This window comes from Heliangelus exortis, chromosome 1 (genome assembly GCF_036169615.1).
Source record: "Heliangelus exortis chromosome 1, bHelExo1.hap1, whole genome shotgun sequence".
NCBI classification, from domain to species: domain Eukaryota; kingdom Metazoa; phylum Chordata; class Aves; order Apodiformes; family Trochilidae; genus Heliangelus; species Heliangelus exortis.
In genome coordinates, this window is record NC_092422.1 from 177,682,249 (window position 1) to 177,695,774 (window position 13,526).

Genomic DNA, 13,526 nt, shown 5'->3' on the forward strand with positions numbered 1-13,526 from the left:
TGGATGTGATATGACTAATGTTATCAACTTGCTGCACAACCTCCAGATTTTTAATTGCTTCCCATAGCTAATGTTTGGCACCATTAAAGTACTTTGAAATATAAATTATTTATGTGAGGGGAAAATTCACCTTGTGCTGTAACCTCAAATGCTTAGCAGTGGCATAAGCATGACCTCCCATGAGAAAATGTTTAGGAAAGGCTGAAGAGCCAAGCACTGTGCCCCAAAGACTGCCTTGCCCTTATGTGCCACATGCAGACCAGAGGATGCCTCAGTGTTCCCTTAGGGTTAATAAATTCTTCTCTAATATTGTGATGTGACATCACCAGTGGGTTCATACATCCTTTATGATCAATTTGTATGTTTAGAGAAGACTAAACCTCTTTCTTGTCCAGAAATGTTAGGCCTTAAAAATCATGGGCATCTCAGAATAAGATCAGAATCTTGGCTTTTGGGATTTAATCATGGGTTATGAAAACTGTCATTGCTTTCCTTGGGTACAGGATCAGCCTGTCAATAACTCCAAACTTCAATACATTTTCAAAGAATGTCAAGAAGGAAAATACCACTTAGCATCAGTAAGGATGGCAAAATCTGACCCTACTGTTGAAAAAAAAAAAAGAAAAGAAATTTACTCACAAATATTTTTCTCTCTCTCACCAAACAAAAAAGATCTCCTGCCTTAGTACATTTAACAGTAGTAATGTTGCAGCAGAGGTGTAGATACAGCAAGGCAAGGCTTATGGGGAGTGGTGATAGCTTTTATCAGACAGACATAACAGGGAAAAAAAGCTAAAGAAGCTGTCAGGCAAACATTCTCCCTTTAAGATCTGAAACCAGAGCTGCAAGCACAAATCTTTCGACTCTGGATGCTCCTGAGTCTAATTTCAAAGTACCTTCCCTTCTAAGCTATTCAGTCCTTTATGGCTTCCATAATGAAAAAAGCCTCCTGTGGACATGGTTATCAATCTTTGGTCACTGCAACCAGCATGAAATCCTTAATGCTCTTTAGAGACCAAAAAAAAAAAAGAGTCAGCACCTCCTAACCCATCTGCAACTTTAAATTTAGTTATTCCTTCCACCCTGAGCTTCATAAACTAGTTAGAAGTAAACCCCAATTTTAAAGATTGTTTATGTACTGTATGATTTTGAGCCATTTATAAATTATTGCTCTATAATTTTTTTGTTATCTATTTGCTCATCTCCTGCTGTTATGTCACTATTTAGGATGGATTTATCTCTCCCTTTCATTTCACAGTAGCACCACTGGAAGAAAAGGATTGCCAGTAGGGTGAAAAGGATGAGGGGAAAGGGCAAATGACATAACATCTTACAGACAAGACATGCATCCAGATTAGCAAATGGGTGCTGGAGTCATGGACCCTCTAATCCTGGCCTGCAGGCTGAAGGGCTCTGCCAGGAATTTAAATCCAAATAGGGTTTAATCATTAGGGTGGAGACTTCTTTATCAGTCGAGATAGGGTAATAGAAACCAGATGTCTTTGATCTCAACAGAGGCAATGTGTGACAAAAGCCACAGTGGAAAGGAAGGAACCTGTTATCTGAACTCCCAGGGACTGAAAGATGAAGAATGAGAAAACGTATTTTTTTCCACATCTCTTTTAAAGCAAATTGCATCTATGCTTTCTGTTTGAAGACTGATTTGATTGTTGTTTTTTTTTAAAGTGAATACTTCCACTTTGCAGAAGATTTAACATCTATTGTGGATACCTACTGGGGCTCTCCTGCAAAATTGAGTGGGGGGGGATGAAGTGGTGGGTTTGACTCTCAGGTCTGCAGAGGGAATGATTATGGGAATATGAATGCTCTCTAGAGGTGCAGTTGCTGAGGTTATGCAGATTTTGAGGGCCCAGCATCACAGCGTTACGGGAAGAAACTATGTAACCCCATTAGGGTGTTTGTAAAAAGAATTGGAAAGCGTACCTGATGCAAAATCCATTTCCTTTTACAAAACTGTTCGTGTCTTCTCAGATGGACAAGAAGACTATAGGCTATATACAGGGATAACATCCCTGTATGACAACACAGAGGAAATCATAGAGGTTTTATTCAGAAAGAAGCAGTGTCTGTGATGCCACATTTGATGTCTGGAGCTGCCTGTGATGGTCCAACTGACACCTGGAGTGGTCCTCCCAGTCACCTGTCACAGTGCTCTGCTCCTGCTCTTCCTCCCCTTCTTCACTCCTCATGCAGAGCTGTGATTTGGCTATGACTTTGTCAAAGCAGGTTACATAAATGGACAGTTGCTTGCTTTATTGAAATAAATTTTGAGTTCCTTGAGAGCAACATGAGAAATACTGAAAAATGTAGATTAGTGACAGGTGTAACAGCAAATACGTCTTTTGTTGGAGTAAGATTTATTAAAGGCTCTGAAAAATCTGTCTTTTGTGGTCATCCGTTCCCAGAAGGTATAAGGTGATATCTAAAATGGGGAGAGTGAAAATAAGTAGAGAATATTCAGACTTTCAGCAAGTATCCCTTCTCAAGTAACAGAACAGAAAATAATTATTTGCATAGCAGTCAAGTAACAATTATATCCAATGTACCTATGAATGGGCATACTCATCTGTGAAGTATGTGCCTTACTATCTTAAGGCAGTTGTAATTGACATAATTAAAAATATTTTTTTTCTGGGAGTCCCAGAATAGTTTTTGAATATTGATTCTATACAAACACTTAAGTTCAGGACACAGGTGTTTGTTTTAGTTATACCACCCAAAGTTTAGTATGCACATGTGTACTTCAATGAAAAAAAAAAAAGGATCTCCTTCAAAAAAGAATCTGACATAGAAAGGCTTTTCCATGTTTAAGAAACATTTGCAGCAGGAACACTTGTTGTGATTATTTAGATTTAAGTACATTTTCAAAGAGATTACATTTTACCATCATTATGTAAAAAAAAAAAATCACACTAATACCGGAGGAAATTTTGAGAGAATCCAAGAGAAGATTTCACTGTAATATCTAATACACCTATTTGAAGCACACTGATTTGTGAAACTTTACAGACATTATTTAATTTTGCTTGTTCAGCAAAGCAGTTGGGCTGAAGTTGACTTTTAAAGATACTTCAGGGTTGGCTGATTCCCCCAGTGTTAAAGCAGTCCCAGCTCTGCCATCATGGGCTGCTACATCAGACTCTGAGAGTCCTTCCTCAGGCTGGCTGAGGACACTGAGAAGTTAGATGCAAAATATCACCAAGTGGCTTAAAAGGAATGGGCTCCAGGTGTGCTGGAGTCAGCCCAGCCACTCACCCAGAGTTTTACTTGCTTAACTGATAGAGCTATCTCCAGGGACAGCCAGAAGCCAGACATAATTTTCAAGACCTAATGTGTTTCCCCTCTTATCTTGGTGATCAGTAGCTGGCTACAGGCCACAGACAGAGAAAGAATCAGGGGAATAGACAAGATGACCCTGTTTACTTTCTCAATGGACTACAAATAGTTGGTATGTACTTGCTGTTTACTTGTAGGCCAAGCAGCTGTTCCCCTGACTGATTGAACAATCTTGAGTCCATCTGTACTCCACTTTGTTCACAGAGGTTTGGAAATGATTCTGTGTTCTCTCCATTTAACTTTGCTTTTTATTTCATTTGAAGATGCTTGTGCATGAGAAGGGGCTCAGCTACTGTAGAAATTTGATAGAGGGAAAACAATCATCACCCTAGTCGCCAAAAGACTGAAAAAACTGATTTAAGTCTAAAAGAAACAGGACCTTTTCTGCAGAGCAAGAATTGTGCCTGAAATATGTGAAACTCCATTTGTCAAATGGTCCTTCTTCCACAAAATCAAATGAGAGCAAAACTAAATTGAAATCCAGTAAAGCTGACTAAAAAGGAAAAATAGAAAGTACTGACCAAATCAGCAAATACCAACCAAAACAAACACAAGCAAACAAAAACCCCACAAAACAAACAAACAAAACCTCAAACATACAAAAAACCTCTAAGAAGTTTTTTTGCTTTTTTTTTACCTGGGGAAATGCAGAGAATAGCGGCTATTATTACTTTGTCTTTCTGTGGAAGATGCTCATCTGGTACATGATTGATGGTGTAAAACCCTAAATTCAGGCAGACTGTATTTACTCCTATCTGAAAAGCCATCATTTGGAATTTTCATACCCCTGGAGCAAACCCAGCAACACTACTGTGCCTGCTGCACTGCTTACGATGGAAGAGCAAAATTCCACTTGCTAAACAATAATCATGCCAGCCCTTCTGTCCTTCTTTCAGCCACTTTGAAAGCAAACCTCTTCACACAGCATTTAGCTAATATGGTGTTCACCATAAGGCCCTGCTGTGCAGCACACGGGATTTGGCCTGACTGCAGCTTCCTGGGCATGCTACTAATAAGTTAGCAATGAATTTCAGTACTTCCCCTAAAATTACTCTACATTACTTGTCCTGCTCTGCAGTGGCAACAACATTGCTGGCAGGAGACCCAAAAGCTGAACGGATCAACAAATATTACAGTGGCAAAGCTCAGAGCTGTATGCATGTGGGAGCTGCTGGCTGGTTAGCAAGTGATCTAATTGCTCTTTTTCCATACCTGACTTACTTGGCCTACTTAGGAAATGCTACTAACCCAGTTTTTGTATAGTATTCAGCTATTCAGGGTATTTACATGCATCCTCCACTTTTTTGTAGCATCTGTATGCTTCATATTGGAATGAATTTAACTTCGAGCATCCTCCCTGGCAGTGTTAACCAGGGCAGTCTGTGTAGAAGAGTGCAGTGCAGAGGGGTTAAAGCCTCAACAGGAAGCTTGTGCCAGCATCAGAAACTAAGTTTGGGTCACCCAGAGCATCAACTTTCTCTTTCACTATTAAAACACATTTTCCTCTAGGTTAATCAATCATCAGTAATAAGGACAGAGCTCATCATGCCACAGCAGTGAGCCTTTAACTATTTGCATACAGATTTATACAGAAACACAGTATTTCTGTTCTCTGAAAGTTGAAACTATGCTAAAGCCACTGTGATGAATAAATTAACAAAGTTTTTTCAAAACCATCTGGGACTCCTCCTCCTGTTTTTACAGATACAATGTGGCTGGTTTTTGATGAAACAAAGGAAATGTTATGAAATAAACCCTGTCACACAGAGTAAGGGTGTTCATCCAGCAGAGCTGTCATCAGAGTGATGACCACCTCTCCCCAGCCTCATTCTGCTACTCGGGGTGCACAGTTGAACAGCTTTGATCCTTGTCTGAGGGCTTGGCATGTCTGCAATTAGACATCAGATAAAAATTACTCCAGCCAAATATTGCAAATATTTCATCTAAACAGACGAAACCCTCAAAATACCTACATCTCCTCGTTTGTTCTCAGACCTCTACTTTCTTTGAAGAAAAATTCAGTCTCGGTTCTTGCTGGGGTCTGATGGGTGGCTTCTGGTTAATCTCTGTCTGTCTCCTTGGTAACAGTCAAAGGAGAAGACCCAGAGGTGGGCAGGGAGGGAGCCTCCAGCCGCAGTTCCTGTTATCAGGGTCCATCAGCAGGTGGCCCCTTGCTCATATCCAGGAACAATAAATACAACCCGTGGCTAAGGGAACAAACCAAGCAGCTTGCTTCAGAAGTTTCAAAGAGCATTCGCTGCACTCCAGGCTTTAAGATGGAAGTTTCTCTATACCCTCAGGTCTTGTATTTTATGCTACCCACTTGAAACCTATGCAGACGCTGCAATTCTCTTGATGGTTTTCTAAATTAAATTTTTTTTCATTTTTGAAAGGCTTCAATCAAGCAAGCTTTACAAACATAGATCACTATGATTAGAAACATTGAGGGCCTGACAGATTCTGTGTAATTTAAATGTTTATCTGGTGTGGCAACCGTAAATTACAGTTTATTCCTAAAAGCAATCTGTATGTGCATTTTCCCATCTTCTTTCCATTGCGTATCAATGAGCAGCTGAGCACTTGCAAAAAAAGAAAGAAGAATCTATGGCACAGCAATGTTGGTGCTGCAGATCATGTTTATGCTGAGGAGCCAACACGTGACTGACCTGAGGCACTCTCCAAGCAATGGCAACCTACTTTGCATGTTCATTTTCAATAGTTGTTCTGCAAAACTCCTGCTAAAAACAATAAATAATGACTTGCTGTCAAACCAAGTTTCAAGGTAGCATCTGCTCATGAAGAATGTCAAAATAATTAAGCCAAAGTAATTTCCTTGGTAAAAAACGGCTTATAAGTGTAATGAAAAGAACTGTCAAATTGGCAAATTCCTTAGTAAATGATGACACTGGAAATGGCAGAGGGTAAGGAATTTGACCCAGCTAATATCTTAAACTCAGTGACTGTCAGGAGATGAATCAGAAGCTCCCGTAAATTATGGTCTTTCCTGACAGAAGCCAGCTAGCAGAAATTACTGAATTATGGATAATGCTCTTGCTTCAGATCCAGTCTTAAACTAAATGCAGTTGTTGGTGTCAAACAAAGGCATTTGTGTACATTTTGCTCCTGAAGCTGGTGATGATTCTTCAAGTGACTTTTGTAATTCCTGACAAGCACAAAAAGTAATAGAATGATAGAATTCTTTTGATTGGAAAAGACCAGTAAGACCATCAAGTTCAACCATTACCCCAACATTGTGAAGTCCACAGCTAAACCATGCCCATGGTGCTTAGGAACATGGTTTAAACATTGGACTTGGTAGAAATAAGTTAATGGTTGGACTCAGTGGTCTTAAAGGTCTTTTTAAACCAGAAAAATCCTGTGATTCTCTGTAAGCACCACATCTACAAATCTGTAAGTTTGCCATTCTCCTCATGGCAAACTCACAACATTTCCCCCCTGCTTTCAAGTCCCCCATCTTCTGTGCCAGATATGGGCAAGCAGTGGGGTGCACCTGAAGCCTCCTGCATGGACAGGCCCTCAGCTTCCAAAGATGGCACTGTATTCACATGGAGAAAAACTATTATCTTCAGCATTACAAAATTATGACCCACTGAAATCCAGCTCCCCAAAAACAAGTCATCAAAAGATTTTTTGAGACGTACCTGAGGGTAAAAGAAACTTGAAAGCACAGCTCTGCAGAATCTCATAAATGATCTACCCCTTGCAAAGCCCCAGTAGGGAGCAGTGACTCTGAGATACACCATTACTTATTTCAAAAGAGTTCCTATGGAGACAAAGCTTGTCAGGAGAGGTACCAGATCTTATTAGCTCATCTTTCTCTCACAGGCTCCCACTATGCCTGCCCCTGTTCAGTCCATTGATGGAGGCCCAGCTGGAGCTTGTCCCAGCACAGGGATGTTCGTGGTGGGAAGGGGCAGAGTGAGCCCCTCCAGCAGCACCACAGGGCCCTTCCCAGAGCAGTGCCAGCACAACTAGAGACTCAGTAACCCCTCATTATCTGGAGTCACAGAGCTGACACAGGATTTAAGATCAATCATGGTTTTTTGCAGTTTGTAAGACAGTCACAGGAAAACATCTAAATAACTAAGAGACCAAATGCTCTTTCTTGAATCACTCCAAAATGTGCATGCACTTTCATGCCCCACATGCAACAGGAAGGCTTCCTTCACCTGAGATCTTGCCAGATCACAGCCAGATGAGAAAAGTGCTATGGGGGAGGACTTTTGGGGCCAGAGAAAGCTCTGGTCGATGTCATAATGGAGTGACTTGGTAAAGACACCAGCAAAGTGGATGGATGCAGAGGGCTGCTGGATAAGGGAGACACACACACACATGTAAAAGCCAGTTTCACTCCAGTTGCTGAAAACTGAAGTGATGCTCAGGTGAGAGGCATGAGGGTGTCTGAGATGTTTTGAGCCTGTGCGGGCTGAGATCTGCACACTGGGCAGCAGTGCCTGAGCAGAGAGGGAGAGAGGGAAGCAAGACCCCAAATCCAGGTGGTGCGGGGGAACCACACAAAGAGTCTGTGCAGCTGGTTGGGCTGCAGGTCCTCCCTGTGCTGAGACACTTTATGTCACGGTTTCATTGCAAAATGGTATTAAGAGCAGCAATGCTGAAGTGAGGCCCCCAGGGATACCTGTGTAGATTTACCAAGAACAGGGCTTCTCCTGAGTTTTAGACCATCAGGTCTAAATCAGCCTAGTTAGGTATTCAGTTCCTCTGCTTTGAAATGAGGTAACGGACACAGAGAAATCACATTTATTGGAAAAAAACCTCATGAACCTGACAACGAAACATGAAAAAAAAATACTGACAATACTTTTGAATTTGTCTTCGGTTCCTGGACCACTGCATGCTGTCATTTTTTTCTTATTTAAACAGATACTGTAATTTTCCCACTAGCTTAGAGTAAAGGAGAGTACTGAGGAGAAATCAGTGCAGGTTTGTAATTGGTTTTAGAGATTCTAGGATTAATAATCTAAAATTTAGGTATAAACATATGAATGTTACATAGCACATTGTCTAAATGTGCTACATCAAAGTACAAGAACAAAAATCTGCTATTTCTGAAAAAGGTGTTTCAATCAGGATCAGTAATACTAGATGATACATTATTATGAGTGTACTTGATTTAGTCTAATAAGCAAGCCAGATATTTCACTATAGTTCCGTCTATGTAATATTAATATCTAAATATGTCTGCTAATAAATCAGGTAATAAAAATAGAAATAAATATTAACACGCATAACTAATTGGAAAAATATTTTTATCAGATTGAAGATTTCCATAAAATGTTTTGAAGGTCTTGAACTCTATTACCTAATAATCTGACTTTTCTATTTATAATACTTATAGTACTTATTATACTATTCATAATGTAGTGTAGGTACACTACACATTGCTCAGACTCTCTGTCACCTTAACTGATTCCCCAATTTCTCTGTAGTGAAGAGCTGTTTATCAGTACTTTAGTAAGAACAGTAATGAAGTACTCAGCCAGTAATGCTGTTAACTTTTAACTTAGGAAATTGAATACTAATTTTTTGTGTTACAAACAAAAAGTATACATCTGTTATAATTTGCTTTCATATAGCTTAATGTAATTACAATTTATTAATAATTAGTGAAACACTGCACTTGTTGAAAAATTTTAAGTGTAGCCAAGTTGGTTTGAAATAATAAAAATGTTGTTCTATCTGTGTGCCTTTTCACTCTGAATAGATACTGATGGTCACAACAGTCCTAGAATATTAAAACAACCAGTGAACTTGAAAAAATGAAAGATCTGAGTTTTGTCACCATCTGATAGGCACATATTCCAGCTGGTAAGTCTGTGTATTCCACAAGTCTGTGTTTTCAGCTGTCTATTAAAATTAATAGACCTAAAAAAAAATTAATTGGGACCTCCAGCATTTCACTGGATAGGGATCCAAGTTTCCAGACAAAAAACTTGGTTAGTAGTGAGAGGCTGTCTCTTTTATATGGCTTGACCAAAGAAAGTACCTCTTCTACATTGTAAAACAGTGGAAGAGACATGGGCAATTAGCACAAGCAAAACATTTTCACTTGATAAGTCAATCTGGGCTGTTTTTTCTGCCCTGTCAGCAGTGTCTGAAAACAAAGGAGACATAGCAGGCCCAGGAGACAGCTTGTCTGCCCAACCATTTTTCTGAGGGATCTCTTAATTTGTTTTATAAAGCACATAGCAAGCCTTCTAGGTGTCAAAATTTAATATGCCACATAGCATACTGCAGCAACTGACACCGTGGGACACATGAAAGGCTATACTAAACCAGTGTCTTTAGGGAACATATTTCTATATTTGTCTCCACCTCCCTGGTTATCACAGCAGTCCCTTGAATAGGCAATAAGACCCGGTCTTGTTTCCAGCTATTTGATAAGCTGTTGATAACCAATGGTTCATTAAGCTCTTGGAGTATATAAGCCACAAGGTTTTCAGTGTGCCCCTGTGCTTAGGGGGTTTGACAGCTCCTTGTTCATCAGCCCAGGAGTCACTGGAAGATGTTCTTGAAGGCAAAAATACTTGCTTTTGCTCTGAGTGGTTTCCTAGGAGTGGCAACAAGCTTTGACATTGGATTATCCACGAAATGTGTAGTGATACCCAAGGAGATGGACATGTGCCACAAGATTGGTTACTCCGAAATGAGGCTTCCCAACCTGATGGGACACACAAGCATGGCAGAGGTTATCCTAAAATCCACCACCTGGCAACACCTTGTGCACACGAACTGTCACCCCCACCTGAGGACATTCCTGTGCTCCCTGTTGGCACCCATCTGTTTAGATACGTAAGTATCACAGCACAATACAGAACTCCAACCTTTATTTGACATAACAGGAATCAATTTAAATACATGTTTATCATAATCTAAAGGTGATCTCCACTTTATCTGGAATAATTCTGCTAACTTTTTGTACTCATTGGAAGGAAAAGAACTGAACACATGTTCCACTTCAACTTTAGTTTGCTTTGGCAAAATGAATGCTGTTGTCAAAGAATATGATGTTTTATTTTGTTACAATTGAAATTTTATTCTTGTTAATTTAAGGCTGAAGCACCTATTATGAGTAGAATCAGGGTCCTGCTGAAGCTTTTCTGGGATTGTAATTAAAAGTTTTTAGAACTGTGACTTAATCCTCTAAGTACAATCCAGTCTATATACAGACCACTTGCATAGTTTCCACCGCCGCTTCTTCTAAAGCTGTGTTATTGTTGAAGGTTGTTAAATATCAGTGAAGACCATGTACTTTGCACAGAAATCACTGTTGCAATAGTTTCTGTTATCACCAAGTGAGTTTAAGTGATTCAGCTTGGCATTTCCTCCTGCAACAGGTTTATCCATCCTTGTAGGAGTATGTGTGTTGCTGTCCGTGAGAGCTGTGCCCCCATGCTCACCTGCCATGGACACCCCTGGCCTGACACTCTGGACTGTGACCGATTCCCTGCAGACGAGGACATGTGCCTGGCATCTCTTACAAAGGAAAACAATTACTTGCACAAAGGTAGCTGGAAGGTGGCAGAATGGAGAGTGTCTGTACTCTGTGTTCCTGGGGATTGAGGAGATACAAGGGACATCGTTCCCAGACAAGCTGTGATTTTGCAAAAAGCCATGTCTATCCATACAGCTGCACCCTATTTGTCCAGATGGCAAGGGAATATGCTAGTACTTGCAGAGTAAGCTGAAGCAGACCTAATATGGTGTAAATCAGCATTGCTTCAAGAAAAAAAAGTGTAGATAATCTATGCTTAGACAGCGGGGGAAGGCAATTATCATCCTGCAGTGCTAAGGGCAGTATAATACCCACGACAGCACACTGTGTTGGATTTATTTAGAGGTCTCTGTAAAGATTTATTAACAGCCTTTATTGCTGATAAATTTATTGATACAGTGAAGTGGTTCACACATCAGCTTAGAAAAGTTGGGGTGATTTATTATCTGATTTTCCTTTGGGAAACCTGCGGTATCATGACATTAATGTTCAGATCTTCAAATGCACTCAGCCTTAATAACTTCTGCAGAGAACAGTAGGAATCAGTTGCTGCTGACACACCTGAATTTGTATATCCACTCTCCTAGTGCAGCTGCACCCAGAATCTCTGACAGAATCAGCCACCTAATCTCTTTCCCTCCCAGCATAGCTGTATTAATAGTAATGTATTTATTACTGTGTTCGATGATGATCATTGAGATTGTCAGTCTGAACAAGGGCTGAATGGGCATAGAAAATGAAACTTCTTTTCATCCCTAACCACGTTTTCAGAGAAATGTAGATTTTCACATTATCGCTGACCAATTGTGTGTTTTCTCTGTCATCCTTTTGGTTAAACAGTGTGCTCTTAGCTTTTACAGCAGACAATTAATACAAAAGATTCTAAAGATAATGATGAAACTTTTGTCATTTCTTACCAGTCCTACCAAAACCTGCCTGCCAGGCCTGCCCAGCAGTGGAGGAATTCTTTACACACAAAAGAGTTCTCGAAGGCTTTTGTGACAATAACTTTGGTAAGTCCTTCCTAATATAGCTGCTATTGAAGAGACTAACAGCTCTCCTTCTAAAATGCTTTAAAAATAGGACTTAAATAACTGAGAGTTTCTGCTGGGATTTCAAAGTCTCAGTCCTAAGAGATTGGCTCCTGACTTTGGATTGTTTATAAGAACCAGGTCTTCCTAGTCTAAATAGAGGGATAATTTATTTTGCATGAATGATTTATTAATGATCTATATTACAACCAAATAACTTCTGTTCTATTCTATTTGGCTACCTGGTAGTACAACATGCTTTATAGAAAATATTTCTGGCAAAAGCCTTTTTTAGTGGTTAAAACCAAAGTATAGCTTTGGTTGTTTCACCAGTGAAGTCTGTGTCCTTGTTACCCAGATGCATGAGTTGTTTGTGATATACAGCTTACTGAGGAGGAGACTTAGAAAAATCATACCAGCAAAAGAAATTCTTACCTTATGTTGTCTTACTGGAGTGACAGGCAATACTTGTGAGCTTGCCCTAGGAACTTCCTGCAAAGCCCTTTAAAATTAGTCCAAAGACTTTCAGTGGCTTTGCCTGGTCCTAGAACAGGCAGTATAGACAAGTTTCTTACTGTTTAGCAAGGACTGAAGCTCTTCAGACTCAAATCGTCAGGGCCCTCAAGTGAGGTAGAGAGATGCCTGTAATGAAAAGGGAATATCTAAAAGGGTTTCAGCAAGCTTTACTAATTGTTGTTGTTTTTTGCAGAGGAGTTCATAACATTTACAAAGTGAGTTTCAGAACTGCTTGGGCAAGCTGGGCAGCCTTGTGATACAAAAACAATGTCAACATCTTACAACATCTAACTATCCAGAAAGTTTAACATACATGCTGATGGTAAAAATACATTATTCACCCTTGTGAAAAAATTATCTACTACTCCATGAAAAAAATCTCTACTACATAACATTTATTTTTAAAGAATATTTTAAAATGCATATTGCTACTGGAGAAGACCTTGAGGTACTCTATCAGCATAAATTATGATAGTGTTTTTAAGGAATCATCCTGCTTTCATTGGTAGTGTTTTTTTCCACATTTGAGCAAACAGAGTGACTTACCTGTTTCCTTTTTTTCCCTTAGCAGTGAAAGTCAAGCTATCAAAAAAACGAACAGTATTTGGTGACCAGGAGTATAACATTGAATGCCAAGTGGAATTCATTACCCAGGGCTCACTCTTGCTGTATGAAACTCAGAATATGATACAACAGTGGCTGCTTATCAATGAAAACTGTACACAGAGGATGACTCCAACCCATCGTCCCGTGGTGTATCTCCTTGTGGGAAATATTGCAGAGGGCACCATTTCAGTGAACCAGGTTTATCGTTGGCCGAGGAGGGACTCCCAGCTGGCTCTGGCCACTCAGAAGTGGAAATACCATAAATGCTTGTAAAGACTTATCGTATTATTTGTAAAAAAAATATTATACTTCTCATGCCAAACTTATATTGTAAATAGGAGTGTACTATAATTGGAATGTAAAGTCTTAATTTCCTTTAAAAATGTATTGTAAGTTGGACTTAAGTCCCAGTGTTATCAGGCCTCCTTTCTATAGTGTTCCAGCTGTCTACATCAAGTTTGAACTTGGTCAAGCATGTATAA

General features: G+C 39.7%; 1 protein-coding gene across 1 annotated transcript; it reads left to right on the forward strand.

Moving 5' to 3' along the window:
- The first annotated feature begins 9,901 nt into the window (after positions 1–9,901).
- On the forward strand, positions 9,902–13,317 carry LOC139799087 (secreted frizzled-related protein 2-like). Its single transcript, XM_071750554.1, has 4 exons — positions 9,902–10,188; positions 10,734–10,903; positions 11,812–11,904; positions 13,007–13,317. Exons 1-4 carry the CDS (start codon positions 9,902–9,904, stop codon positions 13,315–13,317), a joined length of 861 nt encoding a protein of 286 aa, XP_071606655.1.
- The last annotated feature ends 209 nt before the right edge of the window (positions 13,318–13,526 follow it).